Here is a 20,485-nt window from a genome sequence, read left to right on the forward strand (position 1 = left end):
TTTAAAATGAAATGTTTAAACTTAATATGTATGTTGAGACATTTCATATTATATTTATATATATTTAATGTGGCCAAACGTGTTTTATCCAAACAAAGTTGAGAATTGTCACTTGAAATAAATAGTTTATTTAATAAATATATTGCATTTGATTAACTTTAATGTTCAATATACAATATTTGAATATTTCAAACTTTTAATTTTAAAATGAAATGTTTAAACTTAATATGTATGTTGAGACATTTCATATTATATTTATATATATTTAATGTGGCCAAACGTGTTTTAGAGGTCAAAAATGTTTATGTTTCAATAAAAAACTGTTTATGCTGTGCAAACAAATTGATTTCATTGAAATCGCTCAGTTGGCTACCCACATATGCCAATTTTTCTTTTAAGAATGTGTGAATCATTCAAGTTGAGCAGTAATAAATGTATGTTGACTTAGCATTACATGTGGTGTGAAAATAAATTGTTTGGAGTTCTAAGGCAGAGACTGTGAATCATTTCCAGAAGTGCTTGCAGTTCGCGATGTGGCACGTGGCGATGAAGGCCACGATGGGGGTGCCACATTTGGAAAACAGGAGGCAGACATGCAGAATGCATTAAGATAAATGCAGCCAGTTGGAAGCAAATTTTGGGCGTTTGCCAAAAGAAAAAAGATTTGATAAGAAGCAAGGCCAAAGCGTGTTAAGAGCCATTTTGTGCTGATTTTGACAGCATTTGCACATGAGAAGGGAGGATGCTTGTTTCACTCATGACTCGACAATGTCATCTTTATCATCTCACTTTATGGCAAAAAGTTGAGCTGAGTTTTGCTTGCAAGGGGTTGCGCATGGGGGCGTATGAGTTATGTGTGTTACGCATACGCAGTGTGGATAGTTTGCCTTGAGATAGCATAAGGTCACACACAGGGGACCACAAGGAATTGATTTGCCACTCACGTACCGCAATCACATGTACACACTGAGCTGTCTCCTAGGCAACAAACAATTTTAATTATGCTTGTCATTCAAAGCGTTTCATATTGCATATCCAATGACTTCAAACAAATCAAAACTTGACATTTGATGTTGGTCTGATGGTGCATTGAACTGGGAAACTGCGACACCTAGACCAAGCACTTTTGAAATTTCTCGCACGCAATTTATTAAAGTGTAAATACAAGGTCCAAAGCGCTAATTGTATTAGCCAAAATTAATTAAATCAATACAGACAGACCAGAAAGGTTAACAATTGCATATTTGTCGATTGTTTGTTCTGCTTTTCAAGCGGAATACAAATGTAAATTCAAGCAGAAATGGAAATTCGAATTGGATTACCAAATGTTACTTTATAAAAGCATGTCCTTATTGCCTCTTGCCTGTTGGCCTTTATTGTAAATGCCATTCGAAATGAATTAATTAGACAAAAGCCAATTACGCAAAAGGACTTACGGCAAAGTGAGCGACATTGGCACGCAACCAACACGCCTCCCAGGGGAGCAGGAGAGCAGGGCAGCTGTATAGTAGGGGTACCAAGTTTAGGGTTGATTTGGCCAAGACCAAAATAGTAATGACTTCCAAAGGCCAATAAATGAAAAGCAATTGTTTATGACATGTCCGTTGGCTCCTAAGAGCAGCGTTAATTTGACAAGCCTTTGCTCTAACGACAAGAAAGAGAGAGAGAGAGTGATACAGAGAGAGAGAGAGTGTGTCCACTTAAAGTGTCGCCTGACTGATGATGAAGTGTGGCATGCCACTTGCTTTGAGAGTCAGTTACCACAAAATTCACTTAGCTGCCACATACGTGTGCTGATAAATCGCCCCAAGGACGACGAGGCCAATTAAATAATGCCACAGAGAAAAGCAGTTGCCACTTGAATGCTGGCAACTCAAAGTGCATTTATCACGACGTTTATGAACTCAAAAGAGTTTGCTGTGCGACTATTTGCCACAAAAGTCTGCAACTTGCCACACGCTTCACTCGTTGCACTTTCATGCTCGACTAGCGGTAAACAAGTCGCATCCTGAGCAGCTAGAGGCAGGCAGGGGCAACAAGAGGGCTCCATTTGGTATTTGCTGCACGCGTAACTGCCACAGATACAGATATAACGGTAAAGATAGTGGCTAATAGCCAAATTGTTGTTGTGTATTTTTAGACACTCAGTTGGCCGTTTATCGAGCGTATTTTTGGCAAGTATTTATCAATTTATTGCCCTAAAAAATTGCTACAATTACTTACGTGTGTGTGCGCTGTGTGTGTGTGTGTGCTGTGTGTGTGTTTGTGTGTGTAAACATGCCGAACAATGATTAATTTACCTTTTATTGTTTTTTCCAATTTTCTCTCTGTTTTTCCAGCCACAACATAAAGCTGCTTGTGTGTGAAGGACGCTTCGTTGTTGTGGGACCACACGACGTATGGCAACATGGCGAATACGCAACGTGCACTTGAAACATGTATTATTTATGCTCGCTCGAAGTCAATTAAAAACATCAACATTGCGCATCGCAGCACAAGATAATTGAAAATCGCCAACCAATACCAATACACTTAATTAGTCAATTCGCTGCTTGTCTCTGACCTTCCCCCCATCCACGAAAAATGTCCGAGTTTCGGTTTTTCTCGTACAGCGATTTTGCATTCAGAACGAAAGGGTCGCCGAATCTGATAAGTCTGCCAATAACACAGTATAATGCTGCTGCCAATACGAAAGTACAGGAGGAGTCGGATATTGAGTTGAACATTCCATACACCGTCTTTGAGGTGCTCGTCGCCATCTTCAGCATCATTGGCAACCTGATGGTCATCATTGTGTTCCGACGTGAACGTAAACTGCGACGTCGCACCAACTACTACATTGTCTCACTGGCAATGGCCGACTTTCTGGTCGGATCGTTGGGGGTACCGTTTGCCATATTGGCATCCATTGGATTGCCCAGGAATCTGCATGCCTGCCTCTTCACCGTCTCGCTGCTGGTGGTGCTCTGCACCATTTCAATATTCTGCCTGGTTGCCGTCTCCGTGGATCGCTACTGGGCCATCCTCTATCCCATGGCCTATTCCCGCAATGTGCGAACTCGCACAGCCATCGGTAAGTACTCGTATACGAGACGAAGAGTGAAATCGGAAGACACCTTCGAAGCAAGGCAGCTAACTTGTCTATTGTTGCTCCCATTGACGCTCTTTTGTTTTCAAATCTAAAGTACTTTCAACAAAACACTGTTAATGCCCAACTATCAGCAAACTGCATATTGTTCTGGTTTAACTTGCAGCTTTGTGGCAGGAAATTAGCAACAAAAGTCAAGTCATTATAAAGAAACATGAGCAAGAGGGATAAAGGCAAAACTATGAGGCAAAACTATAGGCTATAACTAAAATCTATTTCCTTTTAAATATATCTTTTTTATACACACATTAAATTCAGCACATAGAGTTGTCTGACCGACCGACAGAATGATTGACAATTATCATACAATTTAAGAATTTATTAAGCGTTTAGAAGGGATTTTGGAAAGTGTACATTAGTAAAAATGTCTCATAAAACATAAAAGATTTTTATACTAAGACTTGATTTTCGCCCGATCAGTCCAATGACAACTATATGATATAGTGGTCCGATTTGAACCAACTTTGAACAGGATATATAAAACCAATTGTTATACATATTTAATTAGTTTGGTTACGATATCTCATTAAACAAAAAAGTTTTTCAAACTAAGACTTGATTTTCGCCCGATCGGTCCTATGACAGCTATATGATATAGTGCTCCGATTTGATCCAACTTTGGAAGGGATATATAAAACCAAGTCATATGCTTATTGTATCAGTTTGGTTACAATATCTCATTAAACAAAAAAGTTTTTCATACTAAAACTTGATTTTCAACCGATTGTTCCTACGGGCGCTATATGATATAGTGGTCCGATACCAAATTTGGTGTCACTAGCTTTTAAATTGTTCTTATAATTTGGATATGAATTTTTTTTTCGACTTGTGGGCGATGAAGGGGGCGTGACCAAATTTTGAAATAAACTTGATCAGCTTGCAATACAGAGGAACCCACATACCAAGTTTGGGGTCTCTAGCTCTTATAGTCTCCGAGATCTAGGTGTTCATACAGACAGACAGACAGACAGACAGACAGACAGACAGACGGACAGACGGACATTGCTATATCGACTCGGCTTTTGATGCTGATCAAGAATATATATACTTTATGGGGTCTGCCACGCCTCCTTCTGCCTGTTACGCACATATTCGGTAAAACAAACCCAATAGACCCCTGTACTTTTTTTAAGTACGGGGTCTAAAAAAAATAGTAAGAGTAGTAGTCATCAAGATTGATGAACAAAATTTTCTCAATGTTTTTATGAAATCAGATTTACTCTAATTTCGAAAAGATGCGCTAAAAAATATGCTAAATTTAATGACATTGTAGGAAATATTTACTTATATTGGAATTTAAGCAGTGGAATTGTTTCAGTTCTTTTGCCTAATGAATATAAAAGTATCTTTCAGATACAAACAAAGCAATTAAACAACTGGCATGAGTTTGTGTCAGAGGCATAAAGTTTCGGCCAGACATTGATGAGGTAGGCGAATAGTCATAAAAAGAAACTTGGTTGGTTTTGGGTTGCTGGTGTGTGCGTCATTTGGTTGGTGGTGCATGTGGTTCAATGTACTGTCAGCAGATGCAAAGCCAAACAATCTCATGACCAGAGTGCTACAAGTGCAACACATTTGTAATTCTCATTAGCATTTTGCCATCGACAGTTGACTCATGTCAAGGGGCGAAGGGTGCAAGGGTGCAAGGGGGCAGGACTATGACGTCAGCATGTCAAGGACCATGAACATGGTCGCCGCATAAGGCTTCGTCAGTTGCTAATGCTAATCCAAGTGTGCATCGCTTTCTTGCAGTCATCATCTCGGTGTGTTGGGTGGCTGGAACCATTGTGGGTTTTCTGCCGCTCTTTGGCTGGCATGCGGACGTGGCCCATGATCAGGAGTGTCTCTTTGTCGAAGTGATGGACTACAATTATCTGGTGTTTCTCTACTTTGCCACCATCATCACCCCGGCACTGCTCATGTTGGCCTTCTACACGCACATCTATCGTGTGATTATCAAGCAGGTGCGACAGATTGTTACCATGAATCCCGCCTCGGATTTGAGTCGTCGCTCCTCCACCGCCCAGATGCAGGTGACGACACCGGGTCGACCGGGACACACGGGCACCATGTTGCGTGTGTTGGGGGCAGCACGTAAGCGGGATGTGAAGGCGACACAGAATCTCTCAATCATAGTGCTGTTCTTCATGATCTGCTGGATACCACTCTACACGATCAACTGCATCAAGGCCTTCTGTCCGGACTGCTATGTGCATCCCAAGTTGACGCTCTTCTGCATCATCTTGTCGCATCTCAATTCGGCGGTGAATCCTGTGCTTTACGCCTATCACCTGAAGGACTTTCGCTTGGCGCTGAAGAACTTGATGCTGAAGATGATGGGCGTGGACATTGATCAGCAGGCGGAGGCCATACACCGCTTCTCCGTGGCCAGTCAGCATCGTCTGCAGTCGATGGACTCCAATATGCGCTCCACGCAGCCGCGCATGTATGTGGGTGAGTGTGAGTGCGCGTCGTCTTCTTAAATCTCTTGGCACTTTTGGTTTGCTAATGATGCTCAATTCGTCCACAGATTCTCCCATTTGGCTCCGGCAGCAGCAGGAGGCGCTGAAGAACTCCCAGCTGCTGCCCAAGTGTGGCGTCCTCAGTCCCTGTGTGAACAACATCAATCAAACTGTCGCCGCTGCCGTCGCCGTCAGCACGAACATTGAGCGGGACATGTGGAACATTATGGAGGCCTCCAGTGCGGCTGAGGTCGGCGAGGTTAGCTACGAGTTTCCCAGCGCCAAGCAGGAGAGTGACCACGACAGCAGCGTCTCAGTCTCAGTGCCAGCAACAGCGCAGTCGCCACAACAGCAACAACAACAACAACGTTGTGATAGCGCCTATTCCTACGATAACCATAACTACTCGACAGGACCGGAGGATGGCATCAGTCTGCCGGAGGACATCGAGTACGAGGATGTCTTTGTGGCGCCCAACAGCAACAGCAACAACTACCAAGGCGTTGATCCCGTCGAGCTGCGTCGCTCCCTGGCCTGTGTCATGCGCGAGAAACTGCGCTCCGATGACACCGACTATTACAGCCAACAGCCGGTGATCCAGGACAGCGAGCTGTCCTCGGAGCGGGAGCTGGAACTGCAGCGGGAAGGGGAGCCCAGTTCCACACACACCTCGCCCAGCAACGGCACATTGCCGCATCAGCTGCGTTCCAAGCTGCTCGTCGGCAACTCAAACAGCGATCACTGCCTGCCCCCGCCCCCGCCCCGCCCCGCCATACACAGGTGCCACCAACGCCGTCTATGTCATCGATGGAGCAACGAATCCCCTTACGCCAGGCCACAAGCCCAAGTATCGCAAGTCGACGGCGCTGACGAGAAACTCACGCAAGAAGAGTCGTTCCTGCTCCTGCAACGGTGAACAGAAGCCGACGAGTCCAGTTGAGGCTTGCTCCAGCGACCAGCATAACAATAATCTCAGAGTTAGGCACTCGGAGCAGCCGGTGCAGAGCCATGAACATTTCTTTAGTCCATTGAAATCGGTGGGCAGCTTCATGCAGCATTCCAATCTCTTCAATCTATTCCAGCCAAATGCCACAACGCCTATGGAGCCCAAGGCAACTGTGGAACCAGCTTCTGCTCGTCCTCCTGGGCCGACAATGGCGACATTAGCGCCACCTTCTCGACTGACCATCAATGCATTGGCCTCGACCTCAGCCTCGTCCTCGTCATCCCTAGTCGCTGTCAGCGATGACAGTTGACCTCGGGTTGACCCCAATGATCCTACTAATTCAGCTTCCAATCCCACCCCTCCTCCCTCCCCGCAAGCGGCAGGCAAACTCTAGAAAAATACTCGCAAGTCAAAGCTTTTATTTTTTAAGTTCATCCGAGTTATTGATCAATGTATCACACAACTGGAAACTTAAGATCACTGCGATCTAGATGGAATTCCAGTTGATATTAAAGAATTATGCGCATTTATTTTCCATTTAACTACATTGAAATAGTTAATTGTTTTAACTGAAACCTAATGTTAAACCTAAAGTGAATTTAAGCAAATTAATGTATTTTGTGCATACTCGTATTTAAAAAAACAAAAAACAAACAAACATATGAATGTATGTATGTGGATCGCTTAGAACTTTTTGGGTGTCTTATGATAATCCTACATATGCATGTGTATTTATCGGAGTATACTTGGAACGTCTGTGAAAACCAAAATATGTTTATGTAAATGTGTAGTTTAAATGTATAGTTGCAGATTAATTAAAATAAATATATTAAATACTAAAACTATAAAGTTCATACGTTTTTTGGTCTTTATTAGGACATTATCAAGGCAAGGCGTGGAATTCGAAAAAAAGCAGATGTTTTCTTTATATAATAATATACATATGTGTAGTTTTAATGACAAAAAATTTGTATCTTTTAAATAGTACATTATTTTATTTAATGGTATTTTTTTCGGTTGTGACATTCCAAGTAGCATCAAAATGCTTTAAAGTTCATTGTGAGTACTTGTCTTAAATAAATGTAACTAATTTCTCTCTATTGTCAAACAAAAATATTTTATAATAACGTTAATTAGTAATAAATAATCGTGTATTTTTTTTTGGCATTTTTTAGGTCATTTCGTTGGGAATGCATGGAAGCAGTGGTTAAACAGCTGTTACATTCCAACAGGTTTTCCAAAAGCTTTAAAGCTTAGCATAAGTTCGTGTCTCCGCTAAATGGAACTAATTGAACTAAGACGCGAAAACTTATGAAATATTTTGATTTATTAATGTGTTTCTGTTTTTAAAGTCGACTAAAAACAGTCGACAGGAAGAAAATTAGATATGATTAGAGTTTAAGTGAAATTAAAAAGTAAAAATGTAAAATCGACAATTAAATAATATTATAATAAATTAAATTATAAGATGCAAAATATAAATTAAGGTGTAAAGAATTATTTGTTATTTATATAATTTATAACTTAAGGCCGGAGCAAGCCTGGCACCTTATGCTGTTCTGTATGAGCATCAAAATGTTTTTACAAAAAACTGACAAAATTAGTAGAAGTTCTTTGTCAATCAGAATGTTTTTGGGATCGACGAGCGTGTGCTGCAATTTAAGGAGAAACAACCAGGTCAATCAGCGAATCTATACAAAAATATTGGAGCATAAAAGGGAACCGAATGAACCGAAGTCTATCATGGACAACAACCAAAGTCCGACAGACTTGACGCTGGATGCGCTTAAAAGCGTTGTATCGCAAGCTCTATTGGGCAAATTCACAGCTGTTTTTCCAAAGCTTTTCAAGTGCCAATGGAAGACATATGAAGGTCAGAAGAAGGTTAGTTAGTACATCAGTTGATTACATTCGAGGTGGGTGTGTTTTTTTGCCGCTACAAATTTTGCGGCGATTTATCAATCAAAATTGTTACTTATCAAAATTGTCAAGTACTAATAGCTAAACTGTAACCCAATCTTTATTACTCTCCTTCTGTCCTCCACCTTTGGGCGTGTGTAGTTTTTTGCAAATTTCTCTGAATCCGGCTGCAACATGGCTAACCGTAAGTTTTGCGTTGGTGGAAACTGGAAGATGAATGGAGACCAGAAGACCATTGCCGAGATCTGCAAGACTCTGAGCGATGCATCTCTGGATGCCAACACTGAGGTGGTCATCGGCTGCCCGGCCATCTATCTGATGTACGTCCGCAATCTGCTGCCCTGCAGCATCGGTGTCGCCGGACAGAATGCCTACAAGGTGGCCAAGGGAGCCTTCACCGGCGAGATTTCACCTGCCATGCTGAAGGACATTGGCGCCGATTGGGTTATTCTGGGACACTCGGAGCGTCGTGCCATCTTCAATGAATCCGACGATCTGATTGCCGAGAAGGCGGAGCACGCATTGGCCGAGGGCCTCAAGGTGATTGCCTGCATTGGCGAGACCCTCGAGGAGCGCGAGTCGGGCAAGACCAACGAGGTGGTTGCCCGCCAGATGTGCGCCTATGCCAAGAAGATCAAGGACTGGAAGAACGTGGTCGTTGCCTACGAGCCCGTCTGGGCCATTGGCACCGGCAAGACTGCCACACCCGACCAGGTGAAAAGATAGTTCGCCTTAATAGTTACTTACTTTTACTAATATTCTTTTTATACTGCAGGCCCAAGAGGTGCACGCCTTCCTGAGAAAGTGGCTGGTGGATAACATCTCCCAGGATGTCTCCGATTCCCTGCGCATTCAATACGGCGGCTCTGTGACCGCTGCCAATGCCAAGGAGCTGGCCAAGAAGCCCGACATCGATGGCTTCCTTGTCGGTGGCGCCTCCCTGAAGCCCGAGTTCGTTGAGATCATCAATGCCCGCAAGTAGAAACAGTCGCTGGACGTCAACTTGCTTGGGCTGAGAAAGCAGCTCCAAAACTGCCCAAAAGAAAGAAGAACTTGTTAACCGGATGTGAAACTTGCATTAAGCGCAAATTAAAATTTGTTGTCTATCGATTAGCGATGCCACTCGATAATAGTAATCGAATGTAGTTCAAAAACCTATGTCTCCAAAGAAGTCACTGTTCATTCATTATTTATTTAACCTTTTTTTTGAAAATTTTGAGACATTTGTAATGACAGTGGATGATTCTCTTAGGCTTATTTGAATTACATTCAATTTAATATATATTTAACATTTTGGACGCTAAGATCACAAAATAAATGTTATTAATATAAAACAAAAGCTATTTTACATCATGAATTGGCTGAAAATTTTAATTATGTATGATTTCTGATGTGGTTTCTTTAAAATTCCCACAAATTTGGAGCTTTTTCGATAAACGTAGTAACCTGAAATTGTTTTCTGATTTTTTTTTCTATTGTGTATACCTATATCATAGTAATAGTTATCATTTCAGTTTGTTCTCATTTTAAAACGCAACGTTTTTTTAGCTACAAATTTTTTATGATTAAAATTTTCGAATTTTTTTTACAAAATTGTAAAGGATTTGGGAAATTGCGAAAAGTCGTGTGAACAGAAACCCAATCTGAATTTGGAAAGACTTTTATTTAGTCTATATAGATATATATTTATTGATAATTGATATGATGGAACCCCTTAAGCAGAATTATAGATATGATGTCATTGTGCAGAAAGCCAAGCTTCCAGATCTTCCCAAGGATGAGAAGGGAGAAGCGGATCGCACATTTAGTCTTCGACTATTTCAGGACTTTGTCGATCTGCCGCCAAACCGTATACTGGTTAAATATTTTCCCAACAGGCCGTTGGGTGAATTTATGACGAGTCCTTGTGATCTCATCGGGTCGCTCAGTTCCAAGGGTGTCTGCGTAACAGTCTACGACAACAACGAGATAGTGGGGTCCGGCAATGCGATGTTGTCGGATCCCGGGCTCCGACAGTTGACCAATCAGACATTCAAGGTCAACGAGGTGGTCACAGTACAGCTGCAAAAGGATAAAAAGAATGTAGGCTCCCTCGAATTGAACATCAAACTCAGCTCAGCGGATCCCGATCTGGAGTAAGTTAATCATAATCTCATATATTTGAGAATAACTTTAGGTGTTTTCTGCTCTCAGCACTCGTTTGCAGCAGTTCGGATGCTATGATATATGTCGGCCACTGGACAAATCGGTGAATCCCCGTGACGTTATCTTTACCCTGGGACGATCCGGCAGATGTGCAGCCACCACTTGCATCACCGATGAGCGCCTGATGTCGCATGCTGGGGCACCCTTTAACTGCATCCACGCGAAGAGTGATCCAACTGCTGAGGATTGCGGATGCTTCATAAGAGGAGTTAAGCCACCGCCAGAGCTGGATCAGACAAAGGATCGTGAGCGTAAGCTGCTCAAGAAACTGCTTCTAGATCTGGAGATAGATCGAGAACACACTCCCACTCCGCCCTCGGGACATTCTCGTTCTCGAGCCGAGAAATGCAAGTGTGACAAGACCAGCAACAGTAGCTCGTTTTCACCTCTAGAATTCTGGTCAGATGTCTTGGATGACGACGAGGAGGAAAGTCAACATGTGAACAATCTTGATCTATTGCCACATCAGATCCAAGAGCTGGAGGAAAATCGCAAACGTGCGCTGGGTGTGTGTCCTCCAATTGGGCCTCCAGCCCTGATGAACACCAAGTACAAACCGCCTCTTCTCTGTCCCGTGTGCAATGCTAACATCACCTGGTTACCCAAGATTGCCGCCTGTCCGTATTGCGGCTACAAGCGCCTAGACATGGAACAGCCCAGCGAGGAGCCCTTCGATGAGACGGCCACGGCAGCAGAGGTTCTCCGCAATCATTACATACAGACGAAGCTGCAAAGTCAGGACGATAATCAGAGAAGACACTCCGCCTGTGTGAATGGCGCAGGATCAGATCAGACTATCAAAAAACTGCCCAAAGAATGCACCTGCAATCCAGAGAGAGTTTGCACACGTTGTCGCATTCGAGACATGTGTGAACAACTCTTCAAATCGGTCAGCAAGACGAAGGTTCCGGCATCGCTTCAAGCTTCACCCCAGGCCTCTGTCAAAACTCTAAAGAAGAAGACATCGACGGCATCGCAACGACGTGAACAATTGGTGAACATTTTCACGGAAATGCGCGATAATTACAGTGATAGAAAGAAACCAGCGGAGGAGGCAACAGGAATGACAGTAAAGTCAGAGAATCAGAAAAAGTCGGGTAAGCAGGGAAAGTCGGGAAAGAAGGGAAAGACGGGCAAATCGGCAAGCTTGAAGAAGACGCTCAAGGAGATCGACGAAACTTATCCAAGCAAGTTAAAGAAAAAGAAGAACCGAAAAACTCAACGACGTTCACGCTCCAAGCGGTGAGTTTTTCATTTCATTAATTTCTTTAACATCAATTTAAAGCAGTTATAACTAGGGAATAACACCGCAACCGGTATCGGAGCCGTTAACCGAAACTAACCGTTTCATTTTTAGTACCGTAACTGAAATTAATTCTCTTTCAACTTCCAACTGTCATAACTTCAAGAATATTTAACCGATTTTCAATCGAAATGCCATTTTGATCGTGATTTAATCTCTTGTTTCAAACTGCATTCAAATTTGGTTCATTTTTTTTATTTTTCGACTATCGTTCTATGTTGATGGTAAGGATTCCCTCTTTGAATTTAAAAAAATTAAATGTTTAAGTCTCAACTTTAAACTTGATTCTGAGGCCTTTCATTTACTTGTAAAATATCATGTCAAAATTAAGAAATATTTTGACTTGTAAAGTCGCTAGATCAGAGGCTCAAGCAACTTCGAACTGTCATAACTTTGGCAAAACTGTATCGATTTTCAAGCGGAATGTCATTTTGATCATGGTTTGGCATCTTAATTTAATCTGCATTCAAATTTTATTAAATCAAATTAGTTGTTTCGGAGCGTACCGGAACCGAAACCGTAACCTTTATTGGTTTCGGTTTGATTCTTTGGTTATAAGTTATAACATAAAATTTTGTATTATATTTAAAATTAAGAAATAATTTAGTATTCACTTTGTCAAGACAAACATTTCCTTATATAGTTATCTTTTCTCTGTTTTCAAGATAAAAAATTATTAGATCCATCGGCTTAGACTTTTACTTTTTTTAAATAAGCAATTTTTTAAATAAAAAATTTTAATTTATAATTAAATTAAGTTAATGAATTAATCTTTAAATTTATCCAATCTTCTCTGTAGCTATACCTTCCTGGTGCGAAAGGAACCGGTAAATCCTGTGAAGACACATCTCTGCTGCACTCGGGGCAGTGCCAGAGTGCCCTGCAACATGGGATGGATGTGGACTGAAAGTGAGTTGGCGCGTCACAGATGCTGGAAGCCCGGTGCCATTGCGAAGCCCATTCGCGAACTGATGGCCTACTTCCTGAGTGATTATCCCGTCGACGTTGTGAGTACTTCTCGCAGACACTGTCGCCGACGAGGACAAAGAAAGGGCGAAGAGTCCAATGAACCGGAGCAGCTGGTTCAACATCCGACATTGCATATAAGCAAGAAACATGACGAGTTTACGATCACATTGAGACCCCTCAAGGATCCCAAGACCCTTGCTGTGGCTGCCAATCCATATGCGAACATGAAGCCCGTTGTTTTTCGCATCGTCAAGGATCCGATTGAGGCGGGAAAGCGTCAGATTAAGATTAGTCTGAAGGATAGCGGTCATCCCGTCTGCACCTGCAATCAGCCAATTGCCAGTTGCTTTTGTCGCTCCCATGTTGACAAGAAGATCGTAGAGCATGCAGTGAAGAAGTTGGGCGAAGAACGTGGCTGGGGAGATATTTCCGATACCTTCATCTACAGCGATCTATCTGAAAGTGACAGTGAGAATGAACTGGAGTTTGGAGTCACGCCGCCGGCAGGTGTCGTTAAACCCGAGCGCCTCCAAAAGCCCGACATTGTACACAGTGAGACGCAGTACGATCCCAATGATTGGGCCATGCCCACAATGTTCCCACATCCGCCCAGCGCCCTCGTTCAATACGGCGGATGCGTTGTCGGCGAACGTCGTGGCAGATTCCCCTGGATTCTAGGCAAGGGTTACGTGCATCGCGAGCCAAGGCCACCCAAGACGATCAACAAGCCAAAAAACGAGAAGAAATCAAAGGGAAGACAAAAAGGAGGATATGATGGCAGTCTTCAAAATAATTACACAATAAAGCGCAAATGGCATAAATCGAATGCTGCGAATCAAACATCAATTACCTACGATAATGGACCTATTTGGTGATAAAAGAAACTTAAAAATATTTTAAAAAATTAAAAAAAAAAAACAATGAAAATTTTAAGTAAAAGTTGAAAAAATTCAAAAAATCGATGTAAGAAAAGATGAGACATGACGTAAATAAATGTTTAATTCCGCACATCTCTTGATCTTAATATGTATTATGGTTAGGATATCATAGTTTTTGTTGATGATAAACCCAATGTGGTTCTCTCATTTGGAAACGTTTATTTTAATTCCCTAACTATATTTGATCAAGTATTCACCGACGTTTTCTTTGGTTTCATTCATCAAGTATGCCATGATACTTCTGTAGTCAGATTTTTTCATTGATAGGCCTTTTTGTTCGGCATTTGTATCATACTCTATTGAAATTTCAGGGCGTTAGCTTCCAGGCTCTAGCATATATAAATTTGTTGCAGTGAAATTATTTGTGTTTTTCCTTGATATTTAACCGGGTAGCAATCCAAATTAAATTTTTAATAAACACTTCTCGAACGTTATTCGTTATGTCGAAGGCACCGTGCTGTTGGGCCTCAAATGAGTTAAGCAGGGATAAGAAGGACTATATACGCTGTTCCACAAGACAGGTTCAGCCGCCATGTGACGATGGCAAGGGTAAGAAGGGCAAGAATGGCAAGGATAAGGACAAGAGTGTTTGCTGTTCAACGGCATTTCAAATGCAAATGGCCAAAGATGCTGCCAACGAGGATACCGATGAGTTGCAATGCGGTCCATCGAAGAAGGGGAAAAAGAATAAAGCCAATAAGGAGAATTTCCGTTGCTTCACTGCGAACATGATCTGCATGAAACTCTATATGCCCGGCAGGGACTTTGAGTGTCCCGAACAATTAAGGATTACTGCCAACATATGTCGGGGCTGCAAGCCAATTCTATGCTCCAATCGTATAAATGTGAACTGTCTGCCACAGGAACCGAGCGCTCGCTTCTCCATGCTGGCCGAATGCCTGGAAAAGGAGCTGAACGAGGGCATCTCTGTGTCCGTCGTATACATGAAGAAAGAGATAGGTAAGCAGATGAATATTTAATAGGGTGCATCGATTTTTTCGAAAAAAAAAAATGGTACAACATATTCGTAAACTATGGTCAATTGTAAGATGTTTCTACTAAGAAACTATAGTTCTAAAATTAATTAATTAACTAATGAAAAAAATGTTCTAAAATCAAGATTTTGGTCTCAAAACTACAATTTTAATAAATACAATTAATACAATAAATTAAATTATATTTTGTATATTTATAATTCTTTTTATTTATAAATTTGAATTTATTTACGTTCAATTTTGTTTTAGTAATTTTATAAATGTTAATATAATTTGTTACGAGTGGGATTCGAGCCGCCGCCTACTGCTTCACAACGGTTTGATACGAAATAGTATCTATTTATACTTTCCTAACAATTTAAGATTTTTATTCTTATATTAAGAGCTTTAGGTTTCTTAGATTAACAATCTTAGTTTTAGTAATTTGCTCTTAAAATAATCTTATCTTAAGAACAAAATATTTTAGATGAATGTTTTTGATATTAAAAGTTGGTTTTTTTTTTCAGAGTAGTCCCCGCTTTTGAGTTGAAATTGAATTTTTAGACCTCGCAAGTACAATTTCTCTTTGTATTTTAAAGTGCTGGTTCTAACACGAGCTTTGATACCAATCTGGTTAGGATCGGACTAAAAATCCTAAAGATATGGTAATATTTCATGATAAAAATGTAAAAAAACACGTTTTTCAACTTCAAAAGCGGGGCCTAGAATTGATTTTAGAACTATGATTTCTTGAGGAAAACATCTTAGAATTGACCGTAGATTACCATTTGCCAGTTTTTTTTTTGGCCCATACAAATCGATGCACTTTAATATTTATATTTATAAGTTTACTAATAATTCGAATTAAAGGGCGTGGCTGTTTTGTCCCACCCGAGTCTGTCATTCTACGAATGACGAATACCCTTCAGGAAGTCGTTTATACCGCCAACGTTGAGCTGACCTGCAAGGGCTGTACCGTCGGTATGTGCACTTTAAGGCTCTCGATGCACATGCGATGTCAGTCCCTCGATGTGTAAGTAAGCTCCTCTCCTCTCCACTCCTCTCCTGTGCTCTCTGCTGGAGCCTGGAGCCTGGAGCCATCTAAAAGGCGATAGCGCACCCCTGAAATTCAATAGAGTAATGGATATGGACACGGACCTTTGCAGCTCGGAAGACGACGAGACCAACGACGACGCTTGTGGGGACATGATGGGCCTCAATTCACAGAGTGGTGCCAGCTCATCCACAGATCCCTGTCTGGGCTTCGCTAGCATTGAGGATCCTTCTGGTGATTCCTCCTGCTTGTGCAAAAGCTCCGATAATGCCATTTCGAGAAGGAAAGCCGGCACTGAGGTGAGTCAGATGCGCAGTATATCTTAGAGAACTAACGCTCCATCGATTTCAGTCGAGCAAGAAACTGATTGACATGGCTGGTCCCTACTCCATCTATGGCTTGACGGACAATAATGCGGGATGCTTGGATATAAAGGCATCTGCTGGCCCAGGCGGACAGTTCTCGGTGACATCTCATTTGGGAAGCGGCAATACGAATCGCATGTGTCCTCCGATTGCGCCGCCAAAGTTAAAGCAAATGGGCATTAAGCGGGAACGGGAATGTCCCGTCTGTCATGAGGATGTGTCCTGGCTGCCACAGATCGCCGCCTGTCCTCATTGTGGCTACAAACCGTTGCCCGAATTCGAGGAGAAGGACTACAATGAGAAGGCCACAGCCAAGGATATACTCGTCGAATTCTTCGACTCTTTGGGCGTCGATCCGAACGCCGCTGATCAGGGATCTGTTGCCTGCTCTCAGACCTGCGAACAGCACACTGAGGGCAAGGCATCGGAAGGCTTTGAATCCATTGTGCAGGACTACAAGGCTCTCAAGCAGAGCATCAAGAAGTGCAAATCCGCTCAGACATGTCCCGGGGTTTCAAAGTCCTCGCAGAAGGCGAAGCCGCCAGATCTGGTCAATGTATTTACGGAGCTTAGAAACCTCTTTTACGGTGCTGACGGCGACGAGAATAAGAAGGCCAAGATCAAAGAGATTTGCGATGAAGCCTGTAAACTGGCAAAGGCCACCCGGCGACGCGGTGTCAACAAATCCACATCCAAAGGAGGCAGTTCCTGTGGAATGATCAAAATGCGAAAGCGACATCCAAAGCGACAGAAAATGTACGTAAAGTCGCGGCTCTACACGCCCGTGGATCCCCTTGAGCATAGGAGACATGGCCACGCCCACTGTCGTGAGGATGAGCACAAGGTGCCCGCCCACATGGGTTGGCTGTGGACACAGCATCCGCTTGCCCAGCGACCGGGCTGGCGTCCAGGTGCCATTCGTCGTTCCATACGTGAGCTGATGAGCTACTTTCTCAAGGACTTTCCCGTGGACAGCATACCCATATCCAAGTACATGTCCTATCACAATCAAAAGCCTTGCCCGCCCATAGATCACGAGGAGAAACCCGAGGATCTGGTCCAGTTGCCGACACTGCACATTGAGAAGAAGAACGATGAGTATCTCATCACGCTGCGTCCCCTCAAGGATGCGGACACCTTAAAGCGGGCTGCGAATCCCTATGCCAACATGAAGCCCGTTCAGTTTCGCATTGTCAAGAATCCACTGCTGAAGCAGGTGCGGGAGATGAAACGTTGCCTGAAGAACATGGGCTTCAGCAAGTGCAAGTGCCACAAGCCGGTGATGGAATGCTACTGTCGCAGCTTCATCGACAAGAAGCAACTGGTGGAGGAGGTGCAACGGCAGTGCATTAAACGGAACATGGACAGCTGTGAGTACGATCTCGTGCTCTCGGACACCTCGGACAGCGAGGCGGAGTTTGACTTTGGTGTCACACCTCCGGCGGGTCTAATGCATCCGGAGCGCTTGAAGGCGACGCACATAACGCACACGGAGACTCAGTACAATGAGAATGACTGGGCCATGCCCACAATGTATCCGCATCCGCCCAACGCCCAAGTGCAGTACGGCGGTTGTGTGGTTGGCGAGCGTCAAGGTAAATTCGATTGGATCTTCGGCAAGGGATTTGTGCATCGCCAGCCGAAGCCTCCAAAGATGCGTAATCCACCCAAAAAGAAAGCGAAGCGACCTTTTCATGGTGCCCCTCGACCGCGTCAAGAGGGCGGCTTCTCGAGCACTACCGACATCGGTCCAAAGTATTTCATAAGACGCGATCCTCAAGCGACGGCTCCTCAGCAAGTGGATCGCTTGCAACGACTCAACCGCGCCTCTCATCCTCCCACAGCGTTACAGTTCCAGCGATCGAGAGATTCGGAGTCGAAAAGGGTCCGATTCGACATCAGTCAGAACGAAAAGTTCATCATATAGTTATTCAAAATTATGATATTTTAATATTACAGTTTTAGTTAAACATTCAGAACATTCTAGTTTCGAGAAAAACATATAATAAATATGTATCCCAATATTAATACTTTTATAATCGATTTTTGCTTTTTATTTACGGATTCTTGTACGATTTTTATTTTTGAAAAGAACTGGAACTAAAATTCTGTTCGAAACTCGAGTACGAAGAAAATATTAGGTTAATTTCCCAAAGAGACATTCATAACGTTAGATTCGATAGCGCTATTTCCAGAACTGGAGACTCCTCCACTTTTAAATAAAGCCAGTCAGACAGTTAGCTGTCTTAAAGTTGATTTTTTTTTATCATAAGTAAAAGAAAATATTTTCGATATCTATTACATCGCAACTGACCTTGCCTATAAATGAAATACAAATAACAGTTTTCCACGCTGACATCTTTTTATTGCCCAATTTTCCTTGGTTGCACAAATGTTTGTTTATCAAAATTGTTTGTTTATCTAACCTTTGTCGCGCTGCTGGCAGCGATGATATAACCACAAAATCAACTGCAACTGTTAAGTACTTGCAATTTGTGGCACAAACAGCGCAAGTATCTTACCATGCCACACATTGTGACGTTTTTCCACGCAATAAATAAATAATTTAGTCTTTTTTGGTTTCGCTCTGTTGCATCCACAAAGTGTTTACCGCTTGTCTACATACTGAGATGGCAATAGGTGCTTCCTATCTATCTTCACAATCTCAGCAAACGCTGTCGATTATCTGGCTTTGTCCTTTGTGAATTTGCATGTCACAATCCAATCGATCTAAATTCCTTCCCTCCAAAATTTCACTCTCTCTCTTTTCTTCCCTCTGTTTAGCGTTTTAATCACGCTCAATTCTTGCGATTCAGTTGTAATGAATTTTGAATTGGTATCTTGATGGAGACGCATGAGGCATGAAATTCACATGGTACTGCTACATTAAATACACAGAGAGAAATGCTTCATGTTAGTATTGTTTATATCATAACTGAAAAAAAACTTTTTTAAATTCATTTCACTTCTTTGGTATGTATAAATATGTATATGGTCATTTCCAGGATCGAGAATGCGACATTTGTACGTCTTTAATTGAAAAAAAAAATGACAAAAATTTATATTTTCAAAAATATGTTCTTACGTGCTTAATGCATTTTATCAACATTATTTTTATTTTAAAAGACGAAGTTTAAGGACTTGTTGTTTTCGAATTATTAATAGAAAACATTGCATCGAGAACGCGACGCGCACGTTAGACTTCATCTTGAAAAATGCGAAAGTCTGCGAAATGTGATGAGTAATTTGGATAAAAATATTCTTAATTCATAATAAAGTGATATACTTTTCCATTTTAGGAATAATTTTGATGTTTTACGATCATTTTTTTATTTTACAAGTTTTATTAGTAATTTGTAACGCGACATAGTGAACGTGACAAGATTTCCACCTAGTTTTTGACAAGAATTTTCATCAAATTTTATTTAGAGAAACGAAGAAAATAACTTCAAAAATATATCTATATGGAATTGTTTTCTTTGTATTTTGATTAACTTTTTGATGCTGGAAGACAGGTTTTGTCAAATAATTGATATAATACATGCACTCCTTTCTGGAAGTAAATTTTTCAGAAAGCAGCTAAATATATAGAAAAACTCAATTTATTTAAATTTGCAGTCGGTATGTGCGGTATAGTGGGTTTATTTATGTGGAAATTGTTTAAACAAGTAACTCAAATTCGTTTGCGAAAGAAAATTTGACAAGATGTGAGTTTTTGGTAAATTTTTAAGATTTTGGTTGTGGTGGATCTTTTTCTGGAAATGCCTATATGTATATATATTTATATATTCCACGTTAGTTGAAAATTAAAAAAAAAAATTAGTAGTATTAATATTATTAATATTATATTATGTAAATATTATTAATATTTTAGTTATTTTTGTTTTGACTTTAATTATTACTTCTATAAAAATAAAAATTAAATTTGAAATATTTTTTTTACACTTAAAAAAAACATACAAACAGTATGATGATTTGGTCCTAATCTGTTACAACTGTCTTTTTACAATAGCTATATTTCAAAATTCCAAATTCCAAAAGACGACTCCTACTTTATGTTTCTTTCAGTGTATTTATGGCTCTACAAAGAGTAGCCCAGCTGGCAGTGTTGCGTTCAGTGGCAAACGAACCACCTAGCGAGCAGCACGCCCCCAAAATGTGGCACAGCAGGTGGCACATTTTCTTCCAAAATCTGGTACTG

General features: G+C 41.5%; 4 protein-coding genes across 4 annotated transcripts; all 4 read left to right on the forward strand.

Moving 5' to 3' along the window:
• Positions 1-2,369: 2,369 nt before the first annotated feature.
• On the forward strand, positions 2,370-7,360 carry LOC117791279. The gene is given in 4 exon segments (XM_034630986.1): positions 2,370-3,073; positions 4,901-5,602; positions 5,679-6,391; positions 6,393-7,360. Coding segments are annotated over 4 exon segments (2,379 nt in total). The 5' UTR covers positions 2,370-2,583; the 3' UTR covers positions 6,867-7,360.
• Positions 7,361-8,284: 924 nt separating this feature from the next.
• Positions 8,285-9,609, forward strand: LOC117791280 (triosephosphate isomerase). The gene is made up of 3 exons (XM_034630987.1): positions 8,285-8,440; positions 8,618-9,190; positions 9,252-9,609. The coding sequence occupies exons 1-3, from the start codon at positions 8,300-8,302 to the stop codon at positions 9,456-9,458; spliced, it is 921 nt and encodes a 306-aa protein (XP_034486878.1). The 5' UTR covers positions 8,285-8,299; the 3' UTR covers positions 9,459-9,609.
• A 500-nt stretch (positions 9,610-10,109) lies between these two features.
• LOC117791278 lies at positions 10,110-13,963 on the forward strand. Its single transcript, XM_034630985.1, has 3 exons — positions 10,110-10,611; positions 10,670-11,923; positions 12,784-13,963. Exons 1-3 carry the CDS (start codon positions 10,178-10,180, stop codon positions 13,826-13,828), a joined length of 2,733 nt encoding a protein of 910 aa, XP_034486876.1. The 5' UTR covers positions 10,110-10,177; the 3' UTR covers positions 13,829-13,963.
• A 177-nt stretch (positions 13,964-14,140) lies between these two features.
• Positions 14,141-18,323, forward strand: LOC117791276. Its single transcript, XM_034630984.1, has 4 exons — positions 14,141-14,851; positions 15,736-15,898; positions 16,032-16,218; positions 16,271-18,323. The coding sequence occupies exons 1-4, from the start codon at positions 14,332-14,334 to the stop codon at positions 18,209-18,211; spliced, it is 2,811 nt and encodes a 936-aa protein (XP_034486875.1). The 5' UTR covers positions 14,141-14,331; the 3' UTR covers positions 18,212-18,323.
• The last annotated feature ends 2,162 nt before the right edge of the window (positions 18,324-20,485 follow it).

Source organism: Drosophila innubila, assembly GCF_004354385.1.
Source record: "Drosophila innubila isolate TH190305 chromosome 3R unlocalized genomic scaffold, UK_Dinn_1.0 2_E_3R, whole genome shotgun sequence".
Taxonomy (NCBI): Eukaryota; Metazoa; Arthropoda; class Insecta; order Diptera; family Drosophilidae; genus Drosophila; species Drosophila innubila.

Excerpts from the sequence above, each read along its gene's own strand:
- LOC117791280 (XM_034630987.1), top strand. The coding sequence starts at position 8,300 with ATGGACAACAACCAAAGTCCGACAGACTTGACGCTGGATGCGCTTAAA. Across the intron at positions 8,441-8,617 it reads CATATGAAGGTCAGAAGAAG|TTTTTTGCAAATTTCTCTGA; the intron begins GTTAGTTAGTAC and ends GGGCGTGTGTAG. Across the intron at positions 9,191-9,251 it reads AGACTGCCACACCCGACCAG|GCCCAAGAGGTGCACGCCTT; the intron begins GTGAAAAGATAG and ends TTTATACTGCAG.
- LOC117791278 (XM_034630985.1), top strand. The coding sequence starts at position 10,178 with ATGATGGAACCCCTTAAGCAGAATTATAGATATGATGTCATTGTGCAG. Across the intron at positions 10,612-10,669 it reads TCAGCGGATCCCGATCTGGA|CACTCGTTTGCAGCAGTTCG; the intron begins GTAAGTTAATCA and ends TTCTGCTCTCAG. Across the intron at positions 11,924-12,783 it reads CGACGTTCACGCTCCAAGCG|CTATACCTTCCTGGTGCGAA; the intron begins GTGAGTTTTTCA and ends TCTTCTCTGTAG.
- LOC117791276 (XM_034630984.1), top strand. The coding sequence starts at position 14,332 with ATGTCGAAGGCACCGTGCTGTTGGGCCTCAAATGAGTTAAGCAGGGAT. Across the intron at positions 14,852-15,735 it reads ATACATGAAGAAAGAGATAG|GGCGTGGCTGTTTTGTCCCA; the intron begins GTAAGCAGATGA and ends TTCGAATTAAAG. Across the intron at positions 15,899-16,031 it reads CGATGTCAGTCCCTCGATGT|CTCGGAAGACGACGAGACCA; the intron begins GTAAGTAAGCTC and ends GGACCTTTGCAG.